Genomic DNA, 27,844 nt, shown 5'->3' on the forward strand with positions numbered 1-27,844 from the left:
GTCTGCCACAGTATTTTTCCACTTATTTTTTTTTCTACATTTTTTCTTATATATAACTTACTATGACAACTATGGCAACTATGGCAGACTACTTAAAAACGGAATAAAAACGCGAATAAAGCCGAAATCAAACAGAATCTCCTGCCATAGTACCTGCCATAGTACGAAAAATCTTATAATAATACTATGGCAGCCTTAGTCAGCCCCTCAGACCCCAAAACCCGATTCACGCTATGATTACCCTTTATATACTCACCTAGACCCTCCAAGTATGATTCCCTATGTCCTGAACTATGGCACCCGAACTATGGCAGCCGAACTATGGCACCCGAACTATGACCACTTACCCCCGTCAGAAAAAATATATTCGGCAATTGAAGATTAGGTAACTATAAATTAGTACTCGATTTGATAGAACAAAAAATGGCCGCTCAAGTTCCAGCAATCTTTAACCCCAACAACCATTTCTTCTACGATGACCTTCTTAAAAAATGTGTAGGTACACACACGAAAGAAAGCGTCAATTCAGCAATCTTGGCTTCTGTGGCTTTCATCACCACAAAATCCGGCATGTGGATTAGAAAAAAGAAGGCTTACAATGGAAGCATATACTTCGAGTTCGCCGCAGATCTTAAGGGGATTTCTACTAAGCACAAGGTAATTATTCGGTCAGATACCGGAGAAGACAGTGACGTGACCACATCCATCAAATTAAAGGATCTTCTTCTCCAAGCATCAATCGCAAAGATCTGTTATACAGATGTAAACTTCATGCCTTATCCCCAAATGCGCCAAAGTATAATCCTGAATTCTTCAATCTCTTCCTAGGTTTCAGGGCCCAACCCGCTAAGCGCATCAAACCAAACCTAGTTAATCCAATCATCCGACACGTTCATGAGGTATGGTGTGCAGAGGACAAGCAATTAACTATATACATCCTCAACTGGCTCGCATTTCTAATTCAAAATCCAGACAAAAAACCCGGTACAGCAATTATCATGCGCAGTCCCCCCAGATGTGGTAAGAATATCTTAACCGATTTTATCGGAGAACGTATTCTCGGCCGTGAAAATTTCCTCTCCACTACTCGTCTTGAAGATGTAATGGGAAGGTTCAATGTGGCTGTTCGTGCCAAAAAACTTATCATCCTCAATGAATGCGATATGTCAGGCAAGGAATGGCACGGGGCAAACAACTGACTCAAGAGTTTAATCACCGAGCCTTACATCTCTATTGAGGAAAAGGGGATAGATGTGAAGGTTATTGATGACTTTGCTGGCTACATGATCCTCAGTAATCATGCTATGCCAATCCGCATAGAAATGGGAGATGAAAGATTTGTAGCTCTCAACGTCTCAGCCAAATATAAGGGCAATAGAGAATACTTCGGTTCTCTCGTAAAAGTATTAGAAAATCCGGATACAGCCAGTTCCTTCATGTCCTATCTACTTAGCCGAGACTTAACTGGCTTCAATCCCCGATCTATTCCTGATACTCAAATGAAATGGGAGTTAATTGAAGCAAGTATCCCGAATCCCCAGCGTTTTATACAATATTACCTTGAAATGATGTGGCCCGACAATTGCGACACACTTGAAATCCCGTGTACAAATTTCTATAGCACTTACCAGAATTGGTGCAGTGAGAAGGGTGAAAACAAAACACTAAGTGACAATAAATTCGGTATGGAGATTAAACAATTTGCCCCTAAAATGCGTGTAAGCCGCTCAGGTACCTGAATAAACTATTACATACTAGATAAAGCAAAAATCGTGGAGAATTTTAGTAAAGTAATCCAAGATGTACAAGACGTACAGGAAGCACCAGTAGAGGGAGTAGAGTTAGTTGCCGAGAAACCCGCTGAGGAAAAACCCGCTGAGAAAAAACCCGAACCTGCTGAGGAAAAACCCACTGAGAAAAAACCCGAACCCGCTGAGGAAAAACCCGCTGAGAAAAAACCCGAACCCGCTGAGGAAAAACCTGCACCTGTAATTCGCAAGACTCCTCCACCGCTTCCACCCAAGCCTGACCACTTAAAAGAACGTCCACAAGAGTTAAGAAAAGAACAACCAGATCCCGATGAAGATACTAATGAGTCAAACACCGATAAATCTATAGATAACTTCTCAGATTGTTATCTATCTGACGAGGAACCCGACCAAAAAGAATCTATCCCCGAGCCAGATAACTACGACGTTTTAGATGACTTGCTATCTGACTCAGATTTTACAACTGTGAACCCAGCTCCTGAACAACAACCCAAGTATCCCGCAGAATCTTCTGCATCTGTCACTAAGCCTGACCCAGAACCGGCTTCTGAAGAGCAATTTATCCCAGAACCCGACACAGAACCAGAAGTTGACCGGGATCCTGAACCAAAGGAAGGCACTCGAGCGCACTGGGCTTGGCAAGAAAGACACCGATGGGATCGCAAACCATGGGTTAAAAATTTAAAGGACCAGGTCTTCAATGATCTCTACAATACAGGTAAGGAATTATGGGCCAAGTACCAAGACGCGTCAGACGAATATGACTGGGAAATACTCGCGTTTGAAATAGAGGAATGTCCCACAACGCGTATTGAGGACGAGTACCAGTACTACCTTATGGAGGTAGTAGACCGCTTCAAGGACTGGATTGAATATAATGGATACTTACCTAAAATACCTAGCCGTAAAGAACTCGCAGATTTAATAAGAATATACAAGGAGAATCGTAATGCCGAGATTATTCCCATCCCCTCTGGTTATGAAACTATGAGGGCAGATAAAAGTAAAGCGCGAGAGATCCCCGAGGAATGTCCAAAAACTGATATGGAACGTGAATGGGAGGCCGCCAATGGAATCATTGATGACTGGGACGAAGAGGATACTGAGGGCGCTATCAACGACATATTGTAAGCGCTATTTGAGATTATTTCTTTTTTTTTTTTGTATATATATAGAAAGATATTATTTATAGTTGAAGACAAATCATATACATAAAAATGCAATACTCAAGAATTGCCCACACTTTACCAACACGACCTGACATCAAGGAACTTCAGTATTCCGGTGCTCGCTTTTCCAGAGGAGCTATCGCCAGACTCGGTCAGACTCTCCAGACGCGATTTCCAGATAGAAAGTTCCAGATCCTACTTCCCTATGAAAACTGGAAACCCGGTGGATGGACATCAGGAAACCAACCAGCCAGCCTCTTTTCACTATTAGACCATTATGATGAAGCACAACTACCGGATGACGCAGACCCTGATTATTTTGAACGATTCATAATTTATGCAAGAGATAGTCCACCGGCCACAGGAGGATGCAATGGGGAGCTAAATGATTGCCTGTATGAATGCCTAAAAAATATTTACGGCACATTCTCTAAAATGCCAAAGTCAATCGAAAAGCCCGAGTATATCAAAAAGGCATTAAGTCTCAATCGCGATGCTCCCATCCCAGTTTCATGCATGGACAAGGTTGAACAACTCGCAGGAAGTCTCGCAATTAATATTGTGGGGGACATTACCCGAATCTCTAAGAGTAAGTCTGATAGACGTGCGACTCTCATCCTATCAGAAGGCCATTACTCCCTCACGTTAAATCCTGGAAGACTCCACCCCAGTAAAATAGATAGAAAGCGTAATTTACCCATTGTATACTATGAAGATGGGACCAATAATGTAGTCACAATATACAACGGCAAAACAGTTAAGTCTTGCACAATTGCGCAGTTTCAAAAGACTAAGAATTCCAAGAGTTCTTTCATCCCCGTCGAGAAAAACTGTAAGACTGGAGTATATGAAACTCTTGAAGAAGCATATCAGAGAATCCACGAGGAGCGGGATGTCTTCTTACAAACTACAAAGAAGTTCAGTTTAGGAATCGACTTATCATACCATAACTGGTCTTACAAAAGAACGGCTCTCTGGTTATTCGAACGATTAAGTGTAGGGATTCCAGCCAATGATCCTCTTGACCCGATAGAAGCAGAGTGGTTAAGTGATGCAATGATGGGAGGATTAATCTGGGCAGTTAACGAGTGGAAAGGCTATGGAAGACAGTACGATGCAACAAGTTTATACCCGAGTATCCAACAATCGAACGTGAACTTTCCAATCAGACAGGGTAAATTCCAGACACTTAATGACTTTGTTGACCACAGGGGTTATGCCTTGTATGGATTATTCCATGCTAAGGTAAGTGGGAATAATATTCTCTTCCGACAGAATAAAAGGGGAATCTATACATTCATCGACTTACAACGAGCAAAAAAACTTGGTCTCAATATACAGTTAATACAGGATGGGAAGCCAAATGCATTGATATATGATAGAGAAGCGAGAATCCCTGGAACTGTAATATTCGGTGAGTATGTACACTTCCTCTTCAAAATTAAAAACCAGGGTGGCGTAGCTGGCCGCGTGGCAAAGCGAGTCCTCAACACATTATGGGGAGCATTATGCCAGAGGAAGCGTAATTACAAGACACTCACCGCAGATCAAACAGACCCATTTACATTTCCAGAGGGCCATACACTCGACTCTATCATACCAGTAGGATCTGACCAGTGGCGATTCCAGTTCACAAACCCGGGTAATCCCTTCAAAGGTGAGTATCCCAGGATCGCCCCATTCTTATTAGCACGTGGTCGCAAAATCACATCTGAGGCAATTCAACCATACAAGGATAAAGTACGACATATCCATACGGATGGATTTATTTTAGAAGAGCAGCCAGATAGCCCCGCGCTTTTCACTTGTTCAGAGAATGCAGATACGACTCTAAAGACTTTCAAGTTTGAAACCGCGGGATACTGCCATGTGAAAAATGCGAACAAGGTTATCTGGACATGATTGCTAAGAACTGGTAGGTTTATTTTTTACCGACATACCGTGATAGCATAATTGAATAAACCTATAGAACATGTAATCTTACAAGATACCCAAATGCAAAACACCGACGGATTAGGTAGACAAGACGATGAAAGTTTCCACACGTGGGCTAAGCGCATTCAGAATGCTGTGCAATATTATGAGACTTGTAGTAGAATAGGTTTTCATAGGCGGCTACCTTATCCAAGGTCTCGTCAAGCTGTATATGCTTATATTGTGCACATTAGGAGAATAGTATCACGACTACCAAATAGGTGGTACTGTACCTACTGTAAATCTTTTATTGATCGCGGATGGGGAGCCGATGCTTCCATGGATCAAGCGGTACGACTACATTTATATAGTTGCTCGAAGCATTTTAATTTCGACTATTATACTCATCATGCTGAAACGATCCAAAAAGCCTTTAGGAGATATATAGAAAGAAGGAACAATAAAGCGGCTAAGATTATCCAGAAAGTCGCTATCCCCTGGTTATATAGACCAGGCTCTCTATTGATACAAAAGGCTGAGCGACGCTTCTACTGTCTTGCAGTATCCCAAGTGTAAACCCGAGGTTCATATTTATTTTTTCTCATTCGAATGAACAGGTAACTGAAGATTTATATTTTTTACAAAGTACAAAGAATCATGTCAACATATACCGAATTCGCAAGCATTGTTAACAGCACTGACAGCACTAGTGAGGAGATTATTTACGAGGCATCGCGCATTCAGCCTAGTGTTATCACTGATGAAACTGTCCCCAAGATTATTCGCGCATTAAAAGATACTATAGTAGTCGCATTAGTATCTGGGTTTAGCAAAACCAGTTACCTCGTCCAGGACCACGTGAAGTATATCAAGCGAATCCAGACGGCAAATTCTCCTGTATCATATGTGAAGTTCGTGGCCAGAAAACTCTTCCCAGATAATGCGGCATATACTGCTAAAATAGCAAAAATCTGCGAATCATACAAGAATAAACAAGCTCTCCTAGATAAGCTTGAGGCCCTCTTCGAATTGTATTATAATGCGACTAAGGACTCATCAACCGGTCCCCCAAAGCGAGCTATTACTAAAAACGAGGCTGAGAAAACCTTAACAGAACTTCTTGCATAAGCGGCTCCTGTACGAATTTAGTTTATATTTTTTATCTATTTATAATGGGCATACAGTAATTGAAGATAGCTATAGTATAAGTAACATAACATCATGTTGGACCGATTACCAGTAGAAATAGTCGAACGCATTGTCGCAAAGATCCCGGATACTGACCTTATTGCAGTGAGTAAGGTAAATAAAGTGTGGTGGCAGGAAGTTCGTCAAGAGGCATATAAGAGGTGGAAAAATTATGCCACTACGATCGGGTATGTCCGAGCTCTTGGAAAGCCATTCAAAAAAGGGAATGTTGACTGGATAACACTTGAAGATGTAAACGACTTCTATAAAAGGCCTCACCAAGGATCAGCTTTATATTATGGAGAAAATGCTTAGGAATGGGATGGTCGTGGACTTCCAAGAGAGGGAAACCATAGAGCATGCATTAAGTGAACATAGATGGGGAGGCGATCCTTGGGGAGTGGTATGAATAAACTCAACAGGAGTAAGCATTTTGTACTTGACTTTCGTAAGAATTACCCTGCAGAGTCATATTTTTTAGATCCGGCCGGCATTACCGCGTAATCCCGAATTACCGAAAAAGGAAATTTATGTTACACAAGATTACAAACGCATTTTTACCAAAATCGATTTTTTGTGGAACTGGTATCGCCCAAAAAGGAAATGATCTACGTACCCGCATGAAGTCACATGACATCGAAATTATTAGATCGAGAGATCGTGTCCCGATCTCAAAGTTTAGCACTTTTTTTATACACTGTACTGTAAAAAATTCCACGGTTTTTCCATGAATGCATTTTAGGCCAATAATCCAATAACTTATTCATCAGGTATCCTCGTGTTTCGCGACAAGGACTGATGACCATGTAACCTCATCATCAGGTATCCTCGTGTTTCGTGACAAGGACTGATGACGATGTCACTTGGTTATTGTAAATTGAAGATAACAATTAGGTATGTAGACACGTACAGAAAAAAGCGATGTCTTACACTTATATAACTAATCCTATAACCGGACGTCCAATCCGTGTTGGTGGAGATACCTTTAATCGAATAGTTATGGAATCCCATGATTATATCGATGGAAGGCTTGTCCGTAGACAAACCGCACCGCCTCCACCCCAAGAACAACCTGTATATTTAAATACAGATACAGGACGCTATATTCAACACGGTACTAGAACGTATCATAGATTGGTTGAGAGTGACTACGAGGTAGTTGAGGACTACTACCTTGTTCATTCTGAAGAGGAGGAGCTTATAGAGGAAATCATCAATGAAACGCGCTATAATGAGGAAAATTTTGATGGCCAGCGGTTAACTTTTAATGATATACAACAAATCAGGGCCGCTATTCAGGCTGACCAAGATGAATATGATGATTTTATCTTACAGCAAGATACGACTAACGGGACACCTTCCTCTGGTCCTTCCGGTCATCTACGAACTTTGGAGGACCATGTCCCGAGACTTGCAGAGCTTAATATTGAGTTGTGTAGGGAATGTCTCATGCCTGTGAACCCAAGTGACTTAACGGACAAGTTGTGCAAGGACTGCGCTTCCTAATGGTCAGTCCTCCGGTCCTCCGGTCTTTCCAACGGTCGATCCCTTAATGCCAGTTATTTTTTTTTATACAAATGACAGGTATTTAAAGATAACAATATATAAAAAAGATTGTAAAGGATACTAAGTGAGCGAATAATCAAAGAAAGATAGCCATGTCAACATCAATCGTAATAAACCAGTGTCAGAACTGTGGAGTATTCTCTGCAAAAGCGGCATATAGAGGATTATCCAGCGTGTTGTATAGACAGATTATAAAGAAGATTGGTGACGAGAGTGAACCTTTACAAGCCTTGGGACTTGCCAGGGATAAGTTGGTCCAGATTATTTGTCGGGCAAGTAATGCGGATTTTACGCAATTATTCACACAAAGACTGGATATGAAAATTATGGACGGAGATTCATACGAGGATACTAGGAAGTGGCTTCTTGAACAGCTTATAGCCATTGGATGTGACAGTGGGGAAATTACCTTATATCAGTTCTTACGAAATACATACCCGGATGGTATTGACGAACCCTTTACTACATTCTATGAGAACTATGTAAGTCATATAAGTAATCCGATGACTAAGAACTTTGCTTCTCGAGCCTTAGGAGCTATTGGGTTAAAAGCTAGGATGTTACGGATTGACTTTGAAGGACATAAAAAAAGCGCCATGATTCTTAGGGCTTCTGCGGAAGAACTTCGCGAGATTCTTACAAAATACTATTGATCCCTACTCGTAATGCTCGACGGTCCATGTGGCCCTTAGAAAAGATCTGTAAAAGGACCCCGATGCCTTCTATTATTTTTTTATTATCCAAAGGGTGACTAGACTTCAGGGTTTCATACCGGGAGAATAACTCCTTTACGGTCTCAGGTTTTGGAATTTCAGTCTTCGCGGTCCTATCCCGTACTTTTGCTAAGAATTTTTGGAAGTCTGATCCCAGGGTCTTACCAGATAGTCCGTAGGCTTCCCGAAAGACGTACTTAATCCAGGTATCTGCATTCTTAGCTATAACACCAGATACGAGAAGGTGTTTTCTCTCTTTAGGCGATGGATATTCCTGAGCAAACTCGATTAGCTGGGAGGACTTTTTTGCTTCAGCTACGGCTTTCTGGCCATAAGGACTAAACTTCGATCGAACTGGGTTCAAACTCGGATTGAACGGGGATCGAACTGGGTTCAAACTCGGATTGAACGGGGATTGAACTGAGATTAAACTAGGATCGAACTGAGATTGATCGGTGATCGAACTGAGACTAGTATCCCATCTAACCCGAATAGATAACGGATCGCTCTTGGATCTTCTAAGATCAAATACTATAAATTCGCGTTGTAGAGTAAGGTCATCGATTACTGGAGCTAGTGACTCCGATTCTTCTGTATACTGGCGGATGATCCTCTTAGTATCGGTCAAACTTCCGTGACCTCCATGTAGGGAAATATAATTCACATTTTCACGAATAGCCTTAGGAATGGTAAAAAATCTTTGGGCTACATAAATACACGAGATATTTTTGTGACGCCCGTGTGTAAAAAATCCAGTGATGAGATCCTGGGTTTTTTTAGGCGCATCCATCAAATCCTCAAAGATTACCACAGTAGCCTGGGTGGAGTTGAAGTCCTTAACATTTGGAATCTCACTATGGGATACTGCGGTAAACGGAATTTCTTCTTCTTTGAAAAAATCACGTACGACTGCCCACTTCGGTTCATCGAGGTATCTGCCAACTAGAATTACCGCATCACATAATATGTACCTTTCGCCATCCTCCTTTGCCTTCTTGTCTCCCATTAACAAATTAATGATCATAGTTGTCTTACCCGAGTCAGAACTTCCTGCTACGGCAAGACGGAAAGGCCATGATGGGGCAAACTCATTACCCTGTCTCGAGTCGGTCGTGTACTCGTCCAAATTGTATACATAAAGATCCATTTGAATTTTATTCTAATTTAGTTTAAATATGATGTCGACACCAATTGCAATTTATACTCCTTCAGAGCCTACTGGACCGCCTCCTAGGGATTTGCGTGATATGAATAATATACCATTAGTTGCGGTAATTAAGGATCTAACAGATTTTTTAACTGTCAGTGATCGCATGGTTGTTAATCGAGATGTACAAAATGCAAACCATCATCTTAAACATGCTCTTAATTTATTAATTCATCGCTGTAGAGAAACATACGAAGAACGCGATATATTAAAAGCGGAACGCGATCGATCTCGAAAAGAACGTGATGAATTACAAGACGAACTCGAGGTTCAAACAGGTTTGTTAGGTCTTACACAAGATGAGCTAAATATCGTACAAGATACTATTACTGGTTTAGAAGCTAATTTGGCTGAATTGGAACGTGAGTTTGGTGGTATGCGGACGACTAATCATCGTCTTCAGCAGCAATATAATCTTATGAGAGGAGAACGTAATAGAGCTATAGGTGAACGTAATAGAGCTATAGGCGAGCGTGATGTGTCACGAAATCGGCTTGTATATGCCAATAATCGGGTTCTTTTTGGAATTTGGACATTGGGACGTCTTAGGAATCGACTTTTCCAACAAATAGCCACTCTGCGTATCCAAGTACAATGGTTTCGGATTAGACAATTGAACCCTCCTCCACCTCCTCTCAACCATCCACAAAATACGATATGGCTGCCGTTGGTATAGCTGCCCCTATATTTTATGGTCGGGAAGATGAAGATCTTAATCTTTTTATTGATAACTTTTTAGGGTATATTAATACTGTTGGTATTGATCCATTGGACGATGCCGGTGCACCTCCGGGTCAGGTGCGAGCGATGGGGGTTCTTCGTAGCTGTATGAGAGATGAAGTGGCGAGGTGGTTTGATGCAGAACTTACTGGAAAAAATTGGGAACTCTCGAATATTCGGTTAGTAGCTACTGCAAATGGTGGAGCCAGTGCTACTCGCCGAGCATTCAGAGCTTTGGTTGTTCCTGAAAATGCTGGTGCTGGACGACTACATCTTAATATTTATGTGCCTGGATCTGCTGCTCATGCATATTCTCTAGTTGCGGCTAATGCGGCGGTAACTATTGGAGACGCATTTTTCCCGTCACGCGCTGATATCGTTAGAACGAATTTTAAAGTTGAAGAGCAGTGGAGGCGTGCGGGCGGACGTCCTACTCATCTACCCGTTAATGGGTTGGGAGATCATGGAGGTCCATTCAATGCTGCTGCCCAGAATCAACCGATAGTCTTACAGGGGATTCTCCTGGATCAAGCATTTATGCATATGCGCACAAATTTTCCAACCGTCGTGGAAGAAAGACTTCAAATACGATTTAGTAACCTTTACCAGGAACAAGGTGAACCTGTTCGATCTTACTACAAGCGAGTTGAGAGGGCTGGGGATATTGTAGGATATAATCGAATTATGGTTACTGACCAGTTCTATAGAGGACTTTTGCCGGAAAACGTTATTGAAGCTTCCAGAATCGGGGCGGCACCTCTTAATACATTAATCGATAGATTGAGTGATCTTGAGCGACGAAAGGGTGAAATGTTCTATGGATTACAAAGGCGTCAGGGTATTGAAAAGGCTAAAAAAGAGGAATTGGCTGGCTATACTCATCCCGTGACTCCACACCAAGGTGCTGTAATACAAAGGTCGACTGACGTTATTACTCAAGAACGATTACAAGAATTGCTCAAGGCACAAGCCGAGGAACTTACCAAGAATTTCCAGGCACAATTTAAACAATTACAAGCATCTAAGCCAGTTCGTAAACCACCGGTCTATAGACAACAGATTAAACCTGTTCGGCAAAAGCCACGGCCACGCGTTGTTCAGGATCATCAGGATCCTGATTGGGATGATGGTTATGTAGATCATGATTTTGGTGATGACCCTGGTGACCCTGATGCTCCTGAGTGGACTAGTGAGGATGATCAACATGTTATTGATCTTATTATGGGATATGAGACGTCTAAAAGATTTCCAAAGAGACTTCAGAAGGCTAAAGATAGACGCGATGATCTGGAATTAGCCCGAGCAATGAGAAACCTTGATCTTAATGATGATGCTATGGATATTGATACTAATACCGCGAGTTTTGATGACTTGAAAATTGTTCCCGATGAGGAAGGTGGTTTTCGGATTTGTGCGGTTCGAAGTACAAAAAAAAAGTAAACTCAGATAAGGGTGTAAGTATCTCGAAACTTCTTAAATCTGTTCCAAAAAAATCAGTTAAAATGACTCCTATTAAGATTCCTGTGAAGATTACTAGTAGTAAGCCCACACTTATAAAAGCCGTCACCAAAAATGATTCATTAAGTTTATTAAGGTCTGCAGATTTTAGAAAATTACTCCGTGAGATTCTTCGGGAAGAATTAAAGTCTGCTCGTAAAAGTACGGAGATTCTGGAAGACCTAGTTGAGGAAAAACAAGAAGAGGATATCAGGGAAGATGACCCGATGGATATTGACATAGCTCGTTTGGAGAATACTAAAGATCTTTTAGCGCTGGATGGGAAGGTCAATGGGATAGCAATTCAGTGTTTAGCAGACACTTGTGCTAACGCGTCTTTTATTCAGAGGGAAGCCGCTGAAGAATTAGGGTTGAATATCGACAAGAGTATTACACATAACATATCCGGCGCTCCGGGTTCTGGTAGGACATTCGGCATGGTAAAAGGTGTGTCAATCAAACTAACCCCTGATTGTGTAATCACTGAGAATCTCGCGGTTTTAAGCGATTACAAGCATAGGGAGATTGGATTGAGCCGGACGTGTCTGAAACGTTACAATTATGATGTCCATGAATCACGTGAACATATCGCCCTTACTTGTAATGAGAAGAATGTTTTTATCCCGATAGTTTCTGACGTGAATCGAGGAGACAAAAAATAGGGAATATTTATTTTTTATTCCCAAAATTTGCGAATTAAATCGGGAACATCCTCCTCCAACCGGTCAGCGGGTTCCTAAGTGGCTTCGGTATCTGGGTATCGTTCCCACTTGATTAGATACTGGTCTTGACCCTTCCTGATGCGATGCCGGAGTATCCGCTCAGATACAAATCTTTCAGGTTGCCCTCTTATCACGGAATCAGGTGGGGGATATTCATTTTCTGGAACAATCTGCAACTCTTTTCGGGTGTACGCACATCTGGATACACCTAGTCGCCCATGTGGTCCATCAAGAAGATATGTAGGAGGTTGTTCGGGTGAGAGTATCATTTTTTTGATGACACGGATATTGGGATTCCATCTTATGTCTCCTGTACGAAATTTTCCATGAAGTTTATTACCGAGTACTGAGATAGGTTCATCTAACTTTACTCGGACTCGCATTCCTTCAGAGAGAAGTTCCGTCTTTTTTGACACCTTGGGTGACCCAGTCGGAATGTCTGGAGGATTTCTTTGCCAGATTTCATCTATTTTACTAACCACATCATGGAAATCTTCTGACCATTCCACGGATGTCACCCCAGTCTTCAACTCCTGTGCCACCATTCGTTTTAGGAGAGGTTCCTGGATTGCTTGGATGGCTCGTTCAGCGTATGATTGCTGTTTGTGTCTTCCTGGTTCGCCGAACCTCATCATCACCCCTAGGCTGTTCAGGAAAAAATCACGTACCTGATCATTGGTGAATTCTGATCCGGAGTCTGTCTCTATTCGATGTGTTGGTGGCTTAATGCGATTTCTTCTGTAGATTTTAACAAATCCATTGAGAACCTTATTTGCGGTTTTATCCTTTAGGGGCTCTGCATCGACTCGTTTACCCGTGACTTCTACCACTACGAGGAAATAGTGAAATCCTTTGGGGTCGACTGGCATCTCTGCGAGATCTGCCTGATGCGTCGCATTTGGTTTCCATACAACTACTCGTGGACGCTCTGATGACTTCTCCTTTAGGGGCTTTTTGTATAGGTTGTAGTGCTCCTCACCTTTTAGAATTCGTGCTGGTACTCCAGAGAGATTGTAGTATTTGTAATAATTCTCTAAATGCGACATATTACGACAAATTAAAGGAAAGATTTTGGACTTCAAATCTTAAGATGACACGATTTTACTGCCTAAAGTGTAAGAAGGAAACCGAAACTGCTAGTGAAATACAAGATATGACCACAAATGGGCGTTACCGGCTGCATGGTGATTGCACAGTTTGTGGTATGCATAAGAATACTTTTACTGGGATAGACTGGGTTATCAAAAAGAAAACCAAGGAGAAGAAAAAAGAAACTGCGGCTAAAAGACATCAGACGGCGTACAATCGGCAATGCAAAAAACTCGGGCAGAAAATCTTAGATTCTGATGACACGTGTAAGCAGTGTATTGATAAATGCTTTAAGGAGGCAAAAAAGAGGAAGACGGATTAGTACCGCCTTCTAAAAGTATTCCTCATCATCTGAGTCATCGAGAGATACCTCTCCATCATCTGATTCATCATCCGAGTCGTCAGGAGTGTGACCTTCCTTAAGCAATTGGATGTTGTACGTTATTTGAGTCCATTTCTCCCAGTCGGACTCTTGCGTTATAAAGCCGCATCTGAGGAGTGCTCTTTCTATTACTACCATCCCTGCAAACCTGGTGTATTTTTTCTGATCGGCTTCATTGAAATTGTCAATGGCTTCCTTGTAGTAGTCTACTGCCTGTTTGTATACCTCTTCGGCTTCTTTATGCCGCTTCTACAACTCAGCTTTACAACAGTTATACCAGAGTCTGTTAATCTTGAGATGTTTTCCGAATTCTTTAACCGGAAGGTTTCTGACCATCTCTGCTACTATGTCCGGGTCATTGAGGGGTGATGCCCGAATTTGGATCCATTTACGGATTCCATAGATGTCTACAAGATCAAGCCCGAGGTCTTCGGCAAGAGAAGTGGCGGCGTGTAAGTTTATCATTGTATGTTACTTATAGTTACCTAATCTTCAATTGCCGAATATATTTTTTCTGACGGGGGTAAGTGGTCATAGTTCGGGTGCCATAGTTCGACTGCCATAGTTCGGCTGCCATAGTTCGGGTGCCATAGTTCAGGACATAGGGAATCATACTTGGAGGGTCTAGGTGAGTATATAAAGGGTAATCATAGCGTGAATCGGGTTTTGGGGTCTGAGAGGCTGACTAAGGCTGCCATAGTATTATTATAAGATTTTTCGTACTATGGCAGGTACTATGGCAGGAGATTCTGTTTGATTTCGGCTTTATTCGCGTTTTTATTCCATTTTTAAGTAGTCTGCCATAGTTGCCATAGTTGTCATAGTAAGTTATATATAAGAAAAAATGTAGAAAAAAAAATAAGTGGAAAAATACCGTGGCAGACCATGGTACTGTGGCAGGTAAACCTGCCCCACGGAGGGGTGATGTAGGTACTGCAAGGCCGTTGAGGCCGAGGTGGGATGAGCATAGCGAGGCACACTACCAGCCCGATGACGCTAACGTTCCGATTTTTTTTGTATTTCATTTTTAACGAAACGTTTTTTAACGTTTCGAAACTTTTTTTTTTGATTTTTTCTTTAATCGGAACGTTGGCTAACGTTCCGATTTTTTTTTATTACATTTTTTAATGAAACGCTTATTAACGTTTCGTAATTTTTTTTCATTTTTTTTTCCTTTCTTCTTTTAGGTCAGCGGGTGGGCTTCCGAGTTCCGAAGAACGGAAAACCAAGATTCGTAAGATAAGTACGAATCTTGGTTTAATTTTTTTTTCTTTTTTTTTAATATTATTAATGAACGGTTACTAATAACCGTTCTTTTCTTTTTTAGGTTTCGGGCAGCTTCCTGGTTCCGAAGAACGGAAAAGAACCAAGATTCGTAAGTATATACGAATCTTGGTTTTGTTTTTTTTTTGTTTTTTTTTTAAAAAAATATTATGAACGGTTACTAATAACCGTTCTTTACTTCTATTTTTTAGGTTTCGGGCGGCTTCCTGGTTCCGAAGAACGGAAAAGAACCAAGATTCGTAAGTATATACGAATCTTGGTTTTGTTTTTTTTATTTTTTTTTTTTAATATTATGAACGGTTACTAATAACCGTTCCTTTCTTTTTTATAGGTTCGGGTGGACTTCGGACAAACGGGAGAACCAAGATTCGTAAGTACGAGTACAAATTTTGGTTTTTGTTTTTTTTTTAATATTTTGGAACGGTTTACTAACCGTTCCTTTCTTTTTTCTTTTATAGGTTCAGGTGGGCTTCCCAAGAACGGAAAAACCCAAAGATTCGTAAGAATCTTTATTTTTTTTCTTTCTTTGTTTATTATTATGAACGGTTTACTAACCGTTCTTTCTTTTTTCTTTTATAGGTTCGGGTGGGCTTCCCAAGAACGGAAAACCCAAAGATTCGTAAGGTATGGTACGAATCTTAACTTTTTTTATTTTTTTATTATTAAGAACGGTTAACTAACCGTTCTTGTATTTTTTTTTATAGGTTCGGGTGGGCTTCCGAAGAACGGAAAACCCAAAGAATCAGTAAGTTTTGAATAAAACACGTTTTTTATTTTTATTTTTTTTATTTTTTTTTAATTTTCTCTTTTCTTTTTGTAGGTATCGATTCTTTCGGCTTTGGGACTTGGATATGCCGATATGGTAAGTTTCGATATTCGAAACTTACATTTTTTTAATTATTTTTTTTAATTTTATTCTTTAAGAAACGTTCTAACTGAACGTTTCTCTTTTTTTGTAGGCCTAGATTTTCTTTTCGGCGCTCTGGATTTTTCTTTTGTAGGTCAGCTTGATGGTTATTTCGACCCTTGAGCGAATGAATAATGGAAGATAATTCCTCAATCCTCAATGTGAATATTAAACCACTTGATGTTGTTAAGACACATATGACGAGATTTGGTTTTGATTTTTATCATGAAGGAGCATAATATTAATATAATTATCGAGGGAAAGTTCATATTTCCACCTTGTTATGGTTGTGTCACCAGGGGCGCTATGTCAACGGAATTTTAGTACGTTGATCGCTTAAAAATCCGTAGCAATCCAATTATAACAAGAGGATGAATTTTTACAATTTTACATGATTAGATATTGTATTTGTATTGTACTGTATTCTATAAATAAATTTACAATGTTTTACAATTTAAAAATTTTAAAATATACACGTTAATAATATACAATAATATATATGTTAATAAATTACTAATACTACAATTAAAGTTAACTATCGTACGATGACTAAAAAATACCATTGCTACCGTTGCTATACGTGTTTTTAATATCAATATACGTCGTTTTTATACATTGTATACGTCGTTTTTAAACTATCGTTGTTTTACTATGTGTAGCTTTACACTTAAATGGGTGTTGTTTTACACGTTTTTAAACATTTTTAAGTGGTGTTGATTGACAAAGGGTTCGTTTCCCTACGTTTTTTGGCGTTGAGCAACACATGGTGTTTTTCAACACTTTATACGCCTGTTTAAAACTTGCTGATGTATACCACAAAGAAAGACTCAAACCACTATTGTAAAGAAAAATATGAAAAATATGTGTATATCCTATTTTCATACCTTGCTTAACAGTTTCACTATTTATTTAAAAGAGACTTTTCTCTTTTTTGTATGTGGGTAGGGGTACATTTTTTCCTTTTTTTTATTCTTTTCTTTTGTATATGGTAGATGAGTACGTCTTACTATATTAAATATATAAACTAAAGTGCCAAAGTATTGTTAATATTGTAAAAGATAAGTAAAGTATACTTGGATAAAAGAGAAAAGAAGAGACGAACCGTAAAGCGTTAATAAAAGATAAGTAAGAAGAGAAAAGTGTACAGTCAACTCCCTCTATAGTCACTCCCGTTATAGTCACATTCTACTATATAGTCACACCAGTTGAATGTTCAAAACACTTTATTATTAAAATCTATCCTATATAGTCACAATCTATCTATAGTCACTATCACACCTATCCTCAAAAATCTTATATTAAAAAGAACTGTTTATAATCACAGTTATATAAAGAATATATTAAATAACTTGGCATCTAATAATCGTACAAAGTTGTATCATAGCTTGTTAGAATCTTCTCACTGAGACGAACCGAATGGTGGTAGTTTTATCCTTTTCCGATCACTGGCCGACGAGTTATTCAACTAAATGTTAAACATCGGCATTATAATATTTCTTGATTTACGTTTACTGCGCCATTTAACATTTTGCTAGATTTCTCAGTACCTAGTAATTGTAAAAAGACGATTTATAGCTCGTTGGAATCGCCTCATCGAGACGAATCGAATGGTGGTAAGCTCATCTCTCTGTGATCAATATTGACGGAGTTATTACTTAAAAACCATTTAATATTTTTTAATTTCGGAAATTGATCTAGTGATTGGATTTCGATGTATCTTATATCATTAGATTCGTCTCATCATGACGAATCGAATGGTAGTAAGATCGTCTTTCTAGGATCAATATTGGCAGAGTTATTACACAAAAACCATTAATATTTTTTTAATTTCGGAAATTAATCTAGTGATTGGATTTCGACGTATTTTATACCATTAGAACCGTCTCATCAAGACGAATCGAATGGCGGTAAGATCATCTCTCTACGATTAATATTGGCGAAGTTACGATACAATAAAATTTTAAGTATAATTCTGGCTAAAATTATGTTAATTTTTGGCCGGAATTATGATATACAAATATAAGAAATTTTTTATATAGTCACATCTCTTTATAATCACCAAATATGGACTGTCCCAAATGTGTGACTACAAAGAGAGTTGACTGTATTTTTGAAAATAAACAAAAAAAATCGCACATTAATTTTAGATATCACATGTATGTAATCAAAGCGATTTTAATTGGTTATTAATATACATGCATAAATGTCATGTGATTTTAGTGACCTATACAAAAGATAAAAATTATTTTACAAAAAAATACGTTTCCAACCTTCCAACCAGTGTATAAAATCTGGAAAAAAATGTGCACACGTGCACATAAGAATTTTTTTTTTTTGTGCACGTCACGAACTCAATTTTTAAAAATTTTTGTGCACAAAAATATGCACTATATTAATTTATAATATAAAACGTCCTAACTTTTAAATCCTAAATTCCTAATTATATTATAGATTTTATTTATAAAATATAATTAATTACACTAAAATGTTCCAAAAAAATGAAAAATAAATCACTATAATTATTAAATTGCCCGATCTTTAAAAGCCCAATGATTGTAAGCTGCTAAATAATTGAAATTTTCAAAATTTTGAGGGCCATTTAAAGAAACATGTAAATGCATATTAAGAGTATCAATATGCACTCTGTTTCAAATGTCAGTTTGTTTTGATTAAATTTTGCCTAGAAAATACACGCTCCACCACAGTGTTAGAAAAAGGTATAATTAATAACAAATCAATAAGAATAATAAGATTAGGGAATTGGTTTCAGAAATGAGTAGTATTAAAGATCTTATACCAACATTTAGTAAATTTACATCCTTTGGCAAATCTATATGACGCAATTAGATTTTTAGCCAAATCCCATTCTTTCTTAACTTCTTCGTCATCAATTAATGAATGCTCATCATTCATCAGCAAGTTTTAAACAGGCGTATAAAGTGTTGAAAAACGCCATGTGTTGCTCAACACCAAAAAATGTAGGGAAACGAACCCTTTGTCAATCAATGCCACTTAAAAACATTGAAAAATGCGTAAATAAACACTCATTTAAGTGTAAAACTACACATAGTAAAACAACGATAGTTTAAAACCGTGTATACATTGTATAAAAACGCGTATATCGATATTAAAAACGCGTATAGCAACATATAAATTTTATTAATCGTAAAATATTGTAAATTTATTTATATATATATATAGTAGTAATAGTACAATACAAATACATTCATTATCTATCTAACTACACTACATACAAATTGATATTTCTCAGTAATGTAAATTGTCAAATGTTTAAAACTCTTGTTATAATTGGATTGCCACGGATTTTTAAGCGATCAACGTACTAAATTTCCGTTGACATAGCGCCCCTGGTGACACAACCATAACAAGGTGGGGTTTTGATTAAAAAAATACAATATTAAAAGTTTCGTTAACAAAACTTACACGATCTGATTCATATTTCAAAAAGCCTACAAAAAAGAAAAAAGGAATCGTTAACAAACGTTTCCTAAAAAAGTCAACTATAAATTAAGTTTCGCAAAAATTGCGAAACTTACCATTTTGTCTACCAGAAAATCCGTAGACCTACAAAAATAAGAAAAGAAACGTTAGTTAACGTTTCTTAAAAAAAAAATTATAAAATAAAGTTTCGCAACATTTCGTTGCGAAACTTACCCATTACCATCCGCAATTCAAAATCTGAAGCCTAATAAAAAAAAGAAAATGGAAATGTCAGTAACATTTCCTAATTAAAAAAAATAAAAAAAATGGGTTTTGTACCGAAAAAATGTTATGAACTTACATTTAATATCTGAATTTCCATATTCCCAGAAACCAAACCTACAAAAAAAGGAGAAACGTTCAGTTAGAACGTTTCTTACTAAAAAATAAAACAAAATGGAAGTTTCGTAATGAAATGTACAAAACTTACCATTTTCCAAAATTCCAAGTCCCGGAGGTTGGCCGAACCTACAAAAAATAAGAGAAACGTTCAGTTAGAACGTATCTTAAAGAAAATAAGACAAAAAAAAATGGAAGTTTCTTACGAAACTTACCGTTTAAAGACCCTTTTCTAACATTGTTTCCTGAAACCTAAAAAAAGAATAAAGGAAACATTAGTAAGAGTTTCCTAATAAAAAAAATTAAGTTTCGTAATGAAACATTACGAAACTTACCCAATCATTCTTCCGTTCCAAACTTTCCGATCCTACAAAAGGATAAAGGAAACATTTAGTAAATGTGTTTCCTAATAAAAAATTAAAAACATTAAAATTTCGAGGGAAACCCTTCGAAACTTACAATATCCAAGATCCGAAGTTTGAACACACCGAAGGTCCTACACAAAGAAAATATAGGAAATGTTAGAAACGTTTCCTTATAAAAGAAATTAAAAAAAAAAATTTTTTAAAAAGTTTCGAAGCAAAATGCTTCGAAACTTACCCTTTCCTCCGTTTTCCAAAAAAAACCTACAAAAAAAATAAAGGAAACGTTAGAAACGTTTCCTTATAAAAAACTAAAAAAAAATTTTTTTTAAAAGTTTTGAAGCGTAAAATTACGCTTCGAAACTTACCCTTTTTCCTGTTTCCCAAAAAAAAGACCTACAAAAAGAATTTAAAGAAACGTTAGTAAACGTTTCTAAAAAAAAATTAAAAAATAAATGAAGTTTCGCAATGAAACGTTGCGAAACTTACCATAACATTAAAATTCTTCGAAATCCCATTTAGAAAAAAAAATCCGCGGACCTAAAAAAGAAAGAAAAATGAAACGTTAGTCACGTTTCGTTAAAATAAATTAAAAAAAAATAATTTTACCTGTCCGTGAATCATCCAGGAAGCGGTCCTAAAAAAATAAAAAAATGAAACATTAGATACGTTTCGTTAAAAATAAAAAATTAAAAATTTTGAAGGTTTACCTTCAAAATTCCCGTCTGTGAGCCATCTGAAAGCCGCTGTAAACGGTCGAATATCAAGCGTGAAAAGATGATAAAATTCAACCACCAAATGTAATTGTCAAATATTAAGAACGAACAAATTAATTATGAATTGGCGTAGATGGATAAATAATTAGCCGAAAAGGATAAACATTTAGGAAGAGTAATGATCTACATGATGTAATATTTGTCAAATGATTGACAAAGAACCAATAGAATAATTAGAGTCAATTAATTGCGGCTTAGCAATCTTTAATAATAAGAACAATTAGAAAGAATAATTATAAGCCACAAAAGATAGATTATAAGCAAAACACATAAAGCGAATTGAAAGAACATATAAAATAATGTCAGAAAGATTAAAGAACATAAAATAATATAAAAGATAATATAAAAAGATAGTATAAAGATGGAATATAAAGGATAACATATTAAAAAGAACATATATAAAAAGATAGCATATTAAAAGATAGCGTATTTAAAATATAGATAGCATATTAGAAAGATAGTTCAAAGATAACATGTAAAAAGAACATAAAAGATAGTATATAGATAGAATAGAAAGTAGCATAAAAATTTGTATAAATAGAGAGCGGAATTTAAAGTAATTCCACAGTTCTCATCCACAGAACTCAATAAAAATATAAGTTTCATTTAATTATTTGTTAGTGAAGTTTAATGTTAATTAAAGGTAATAGGTTTGCCCTAAACTTTAATTAATGTTTGCTTAATTAATTTTAATTGAATAAATGGAAATTTTAAGATGAATTAAATATACACTTTTGGAAAGTAATAATTCGTAGCGAGAGCTATCGAAGTTTGAAATTAAAGGTAAAAGTGGATATAATTTGGGGAAAATTTAGAGAAGTTAATTTTATTTTATATCGTTTGATGTTTTATATTACTAACGCTATTTATGTCATGAACCAAGAATGTTGTTATATATTGTTCGTTGATTATGTTGTTTGTTAATTATGCTGTTGATTATTTGCTCGTTTATTCAATTGTTCATTTGTTCGTTCATTTGTTCGTTCGACCATGGGAATGCCCGTTCGATGTGGCAACTCTGTAAGTTGATGACAGAGGGAATTGGGGGATCTCATATGGTGCATGCTCTGAGAAAGGAAATGGTCATCATCACATGATTATTATTATATGAAAATTTAATTTCGTTAGTAAGTCACTGATAGGTATTATTAATCAATATTTTATTTTAGAATTTATTTTTAGATTTCAGGTTTTAACAAGTTCAAAAGGAACCAATAAATCAATAAGGATTTAATTGAGTTAAAAACTTGAAAAGGTGAAAGATTGGAGTTTGTTGTTGTGCAAGTAATCACTTAATCGATAGAAAGCACAAGAATATTTCTTTCGGGAATAAAGTACCTGAGAAATTTCATAAGGAGATGTGGAAGCGAAAGATGGATTTTGAAATAAAGATTAATAATGGGAGAACACCAATGTATTATCCGGGGTTCATCTGTGTCGTATGGGTTACGTCTGAGTTTGAATTTTGGATAAATGCTCGAAATTGGAAAATTTTTATTCTTCGACATTAAGGATTATAACGTATGGGTTACGTCAAATCTGGATACCCAGCTCAATAATGCGCAAATTGCTTTGGGGACGGGGAATGAAAATTGTAAAGACACCTACTATCAAGAAACATTGAATGGATAAAATGGGACAAACCTGTAAACTATCATGCTTTTACCCAATGGGAAAAAGATAGAGATAAGCCCAGTATAGGTCCACCAATTTGAGGAAAGATAAGTTGGCTTAGATGAGTTTTATGGATAGCAGATGACTTTTGAAACTGGATTTCGGAAGGTTAGATTCACCCGTTAAGAGACAAGTTGGCTAACGAAAGAAGAAAAGACGGATACGTTGTATTGTTACAGGTCCTAGGCTACATTTCAGATGAGGGTTCTCGGTGTAGTGTGCTAGGTCACGCTTTCATCACAATGTTCTGTTAAAAAAAGATGAAATAGAAAGATATTTACACATTAACGAGCTGTATAATGAATATTATGTGCAGTATTTAATAATAGAGTAAAATCCGAAAAGATGGATATTTTATTAAAAAGAAGGATACTTATTTAAAAGAAGAACATTTATTCGAAAAGAAGGACATTTATTTGAAAAGAACGACATTTTGTGTACTACAGATTAATTCATATAATATAGAATATATAGTAAGAAGGATTTATATGGACGATAAGAAAGATTGAAAATTCACAAACTTTGAAAGTTATGAAAATTTTGGAGTTTGTGATATGTGAAATTATGGATCTTGGTGACAAAAAGATGTGATATGTGAAATTATGAATATCGGTGATAAAAGATAAACTTTGTGGTGCAGTAAAAACCTCCGCAGTCTGAGGAGATCGTGGACTTAGAATAATTTTTGAAATTTTGAGGCGCAGTAAAAATTAATAGTAAAATATGGCATAGCAAATACATAAAACTGAAAGATAGAATCTAAAGATTGAAAGAAGTAATCTATTTAAAGATAAAAGAGTGTTTAGAAGATTGAAAATAGAAACGATAAGAGTGAAATGTATATATAGAGAGATAGGAATCCGATTGAGATTCTGGATGGATATTCATAGCAACTTAACTAAAGCATATAATGGAATGGTACCATCAATGGGAAAGTGAATATAGAACACATAAAGAGGAACACAAATTAGGAACAGAAGAATTGGACGAATGTTTAAATTGTGAATTATGTCATCCAATAGAAAATGAACCAATAGTGTTCAAGAAATTTTGGGACGCATTATTTAAGTTCGAAGATACAATAATAATATATAATAATGTAACGATCAAGGGAGTAATAGATTTATTAAGTATGAATAATTCGGAAAGAGAAGATACAATACATAAAGGAAAATGTAGGGACATAATGGATAGAATAACAGAATCAATAAGATATAGAATACAACCAAAAATGAAAGAAAAAAGATTACGAACAATTATATTAGTAATTGTAAGAGATTGTATTGAAAGAAATCTGGGGAATGAAGTATTTGATAGATTAATTGGAAATCCCGAATTAATAGAACACAAATATATTTTGGAAGATTGGGATGTTGAAAGAAGGTTTGAGAAATTTTGGCAATGGTATAGAATCACATCGAAAGAAGTTGGACCATTACGAGTAAAGATGGGAGCAATAAAGACATTTAGGGAATTACTATATGAAGAGGTAGGAATAGCTATGAATGAGGAGAAAGTAAAGGAACTAATGTTCTATATAGAATATGAGAACATAAATATAGAAAATGTTCACAAATATCACAAGAATATGGTGCAAAAGATAATAAGGATATTTATAGATACTAGGGGTTTTACAAAAGAACTGGAAGATTCAGAAAGTGAAGATAGTCCAGCAAGCTACGAATTAGAAAATAGTTCCGAGGAAGAATTAGAGATAATAATAGGAGACAAATCATGGAAATTTAGTGAATTAAAAAGAAAGACAAGCTCTATAGATGAAGATCAATTGAGATACATTTGGAAGATAGGAATAAAGTTGATGATAGAAATGGATATATTGGTAACGAAATCATTTATAGATAAAGTCCAAGAGATAGAGGAAATGGATGTAAGGGAAAAAGAATTGAAGATAAAAGAATGGTTGGAAAAAGAAACAGTAATATGTAAAAGATGTGGTAATAGAAGGTTCAAAATGGACAAAACAGATAATGAATGTGGGGAATGTATTAAAGAAAGGTGGAAAGATGAACAAGATGAGTTAATAGAATTAAAAAACAACTTAGAAAAGTTAGGATACGAAATAGATGTGTCAGAAATTCAAAGAATAAAGAATTTTGGGGTTAATAATCGAATAATAGTAACAGAGGAATTCATAGAAAGGTATCTGAGAATAATAGAATTAGAAGATAGAGAGTTAAGAAAAGAGGTGCACAGATGGTTAAACGAGAACACAACCTGGTGTGAAAGATGCGAAATAAGATGGATGAATGATATGTTTAGATTAGGAGGAACTGTATGCAAAGATTGTGAGGAAGAAGATATCGATGAAATTGATGATCGGGTAAAAAGATTGCAGAAGATTTTTGAAGATATTGGAACAATAATAATTGAAGAAGAATTGTTGAGATTAACTAGTATGGGATATACAGATGGAGAAATTTTAGATAAAGAATTCATTGAAATTTTTCAAGAAAATAAAAATGAGTCAGAAAAAGAATTGAAGAAAAAGTTAGATAAGTTGTTGAAAGAACAAGCAGGAATAATAGATAGTGAAGAAAGTGGTGAAAAGAGTGATAATGAAACATCAGAAGAAGACAATACAGATGATTCAGAAAAAACTGGAGAAATATTAAGTCCAGATGAAATATGGGATGAAAATATTGAAAATTTTAATGAAGATGAGTTTGAAGATGAAATTGAAAATGTTATAAATAGAGGAGGTAGCGACTTAAGTCAAAACTCAGATACGAATAGTTCATTAAATATCAAAAATTCTGACAACGAAAGTGAATTATCTGATTACAATTTACAAGATTTATTTCAAGAGAATATATCAAATATGGCAACTGAGAATCAAATAAAAAGATTGATAGAGAATGCTTTAGGTTTTCCAGCTAATACTTTGAATGCAGCAGTAGGAGCAGGAGCAAGTTTGATAGATAGAATTGAAAATGCAGGGAATGAAGCAGGGGGAGTAATTAGTGTACCACTTTTTTATGGGAAAGAAGACGAAGATGTTAACGATTGGGTTAGACAATTTGAGGTAGCATTTACAGCAGTCGGAAAAGCAGCAGGAGCTAATGGTACAAGACAAGCGGCATACGCAGCAGCACATTTAAGAGGGGCAGCAGCACAATGGTATAATGAAATGAAAGAAGTAAATGTAAGTCACTTAGTGAATTGGGCAGATGTAGATAATGATAATGATTTAAAACATAGAATAAAGAGGAGATTTACCAGAGAGGATGTTAGAAGAAAGAAAATGCTAGAATTAAGAAAAACTCGACAGGAAGTAAATGAAAGTGTTGAGGAATACACAAGAAGATTTAGACAAATATTAAGAATAGCAACTAGAGAACATGCCTTAGCAGAGGAATGCCAAGTAGATCATTATATTGAAGGATTAGAACCAACAATAGGGTATCAAGTTAGAAGACAAAACCCAGCGAACTTAAATGGGGCAATAGATATAGCAGTAAGGGAAGAAGGTGCAAAGGACGAATTTTTTAGGAAAGTAATAGGTACACCAATTAGTGCGAGGATAGACATCGGAAAAGATGATAATAGACAAAATATGTTTGCGAAACCATTAAGCGAAAATTATGAGGACGAATTAGTTAGAGCGTTTGAAGAAAAGGCAAGAATTAGTAAATTAGAAGGACTGGTATCAAATATAGAGAGAAGATTAAATAATGATAATAGGAATAGGTATCAATCAAATATGGGAAGGAGATTAAATAATGGTAATAGGAATAGTTATCAATCAAATCAGAATAGGGTACCAACATGTTTCAGATGTAATAGAGTGGGGCATTATAAGAATAATTGTCCTGAAGGAAGGAATGCAAGAGTAAATATGGTGGACGAGTATTATGATCAAGAAGAATATGATTATGATGAATATGGATATGAGGAACCACAATATAATGAAGTATATTATACATAAGGCTATTACGATGATTATGAAGATAGAGAATTAAATTACCATAATGAATTATACGCAAAAGATAACGCAGTAAAAACAAGAAGACAAACAAGAAGGTCGAATCCAATAGTGGGATATAAAAATAATGGTGAAGAAGGAAATTTACAAGAAGAATTAAGAGAAGCAGGAAATAGAATGGATGATAGAGAAATACCAAGTGGTACAACGGCACCAAGTTATACACCTGAACGAACTGAACAGAATTGGGATAGACCGATAGGACCAAGAAAAATGAAATGGAGTAATAAAAGGCAAGATTATTATGACCCAACAGAAGGACTAAGAAAATGGAGAGAAGCAGGGGGACCAACAAAACTCAGAGTATATGGACCAAGATTAACTGACAAAATACCACCTTACGACATTATAGGAGACGTGAAAAATTGTAGAGCGAATATAACATATGGACAATTAATAAATGAGAATACTAAGTATCATAAACAATTGAGGGAAGGAACATATAAGCCAAGAAGTGTAAATGAGAGAAATTGACTACACTCGGTGGGAACTATGAAAAATGAAGAAAAGAGAACTACAGCAATGAGAACAGAATTAGAAGTTGAAGATCAATTAGTGAATGTAATAATAGATACTGGAGCAGCAGTAAGCGTGATAACAGATAAATTAAGAAGAAGATTGAATATACCTATATTTGGAAAAAGTAAATTTAGATGTACAATAGCAAATGGGCAAAAGATAGCAGCATTAGGAAAGGCGAATATAACTTTGAGGTACAAAGATGAATTAGAAATACTGAAAGAAGTTGAAGTAATCGATTCAGAAGAAGAGGATCTAATTTTGGGAAATGACATATGGAAGTTGTATAATGCAAAAATAAATTTTGAAGATCATACCTTAAGAATAGAAGAACAGGGAGAAATAATAACGATTCCAGTAGGATACGAAAGGGAAGTAGTATATGAAAGTGAGGAGAGTGAGGTCGATGAAGAATATGAAAGTAACGACGAAGGAGAGGTATTCAGAATGCACCAGAATTTTAAATAGAGAGTCTTGGCTCTGAAGAGAGAGAGATGGAAAAGATGCTCGAACCAAGTGAAAAATTTATGCAAAAACTAAGTA

At 36.4% G+C, this 27,844-nt stretch overlaps 8 protein-coding genes across 8 annotated transcripts; 6 read left to right on the forward strand and 2 right to left on the reverse strand.

Moving 5' to 3' along the window:
* Positions 1–598: 598 nt before the first annotated feature.
* Positions 599–1,199, forward strand: OCT59_000265 (uncharacterized protein; the record flags this gene model as incomplete). The annotated part of the gene is made up of 2 exons (XM_066138709.1): positions 599–657; positions 761–1,199. 2 exons carry the CDS (start codon positions 599–601, stop codon positions 1,197–1,199), a joined length of 498 nt encoding a protein of 165 aa, XP_065988180.1.
* Positions 1,200–1,322: 123 nt separating this feature from the next.
* OCT59_000266 (uncharacterized protein) lies at positions 1,323–2,900 on the forward strand (the record flags this gene model as incomplete). Its single annotated transcript, XM_066138710.1, has 2 exons — positions 1,323–1,683; positions 1,759–2,900. 2 exons carry the CDS (start codon positions 1,323–1,325, stop codon positions 2,898–2,900), a joined length of 1,503 nt encoding a protein of 500 aa, XP_065988181.1.
* Positions 2,901–2,986: 86 nt separating this feature from the next.
* Positions 2,987–4,840, forward strand: OCT59_000267 (uncharacterized protein; the record flags this gene model as incomplete). The annotated part of the gene is made up of 1 exon (XM_066138711.1): positions 2,987–4,840. One exon carries the CDS (start codon positions 2,987–2,989, stop codon positions 4,838–4,840), a length of 1,854 nt encoding a protein of 617 aa, XP_065988182.1.
* A 93-nt stretch (positions 4,841–4,933) lies between these two features.
* Positions 4,934–5,428, forward strand: OCT59_000268 (uncharacterized protein; the record flags this gene model as incomplete). Its single annotated transcript, XM_066138712.1, has 1 exon — positions 4,934–5,428. The coding sequence occupies one exon, from the start codon at positions 4,934–4,936 to the stop codon at positions 5,426–5,428; it is 495 nt and encodes a 164-aa protein (XP_065988183.1).
* Positions 5,429–5,509: 81 nt separating this feature from the next.
* Positions 5,510–5,980, forward strand: OCT59_000269 (uncharacterized protein; the record flags this gene model as incomplete). The annotated part of the gene is made up of 1 exon (XM_066138713.1): positions 5,510–5,980. One exon carries the CDS (start codon positions 5,510–5,512, stop codon positions 5,978–5,980), a length of 471 nt encoding a protein of 156 aa, XP_065988184.1.
* A 93-nt stretch (positions 5,981–6,073) lies between these two features.
* Positions 6,074–6,355, forward strand: OCT59_000270 (uncharacterized protein; the record flags this gene model as incomplete). Its single annotated transcript, XM_066138714.1, has 1 exon — positions 6,074–6,355. One exon carries the CDS (start codon positions 6,074–6,076, stop codon positions 6,353–6,355), a length of 282 nt encoding a protein of 93 aa, XP_065988185.1.
* Positions 6,356–13,885: 7,530 nt separating this feature from the next.
* On the reverse strand, positions 13,886–14,401 carry OCT59_000271 (uncharacterized protein; the record flags this gene model as incomplete). The annotated part of the gene is made up of 2 exons (XM_066138715.1): positions 13,886–14,084; positions 14,214–14,401. The coding sequence occupies 2 exons, from the start codon at positions 14,399–14,401 to the stop codon at positions 13,886–13,888; spliced, it is 387 nt and encodes a 128-aa protein (XP_065988186.1).
* Positions 14,402–19,529: 5,128 nt separating this feature from the next.
* OCT59_000272 (uncharacterized protein) lies at positions 19,530–20,847 on the reverse strand (the record flags this gene model as incomplete). The annotated part of the gene is made up of 11 exons (XM_066138716.1): positions 19,530–19,597; positions 19,685–19,712; positions 19,810–19,833; positions 19,930–19,967; positions 20,059–20,096; positions 20,205–20,219; positions 20,303–20,334; positions 20,427–20,463; positions 20,568–20,593; positions 20,698–20,725; positions 20,819–20,847. The coding sequence occupies 11 exons, from the start codon at positions 20,845–20,847 to the stop codon at positions 19,530–19,532; spliced, it is 363 nt and encodes a 120-aa protein (XP_065988187.1).
* Positions 20,848–27,844: the final 6,997 nt, after the last annotated feature.

The sequence above is a fragment of the Rhizophagus irregularis genome, chromosome 1 (genome assembly GCF_026210795.1).
Source record: "Rhizophagus irregularis chromosome 1, complete sequence".
NCBI classification, from domain to species: Eukaryota; Fungi; Glomeromycota; class Glomeromycetes; order Glomerales; family Glomeraceae; genus Rhizophagus; species Rhizophagus irregularis.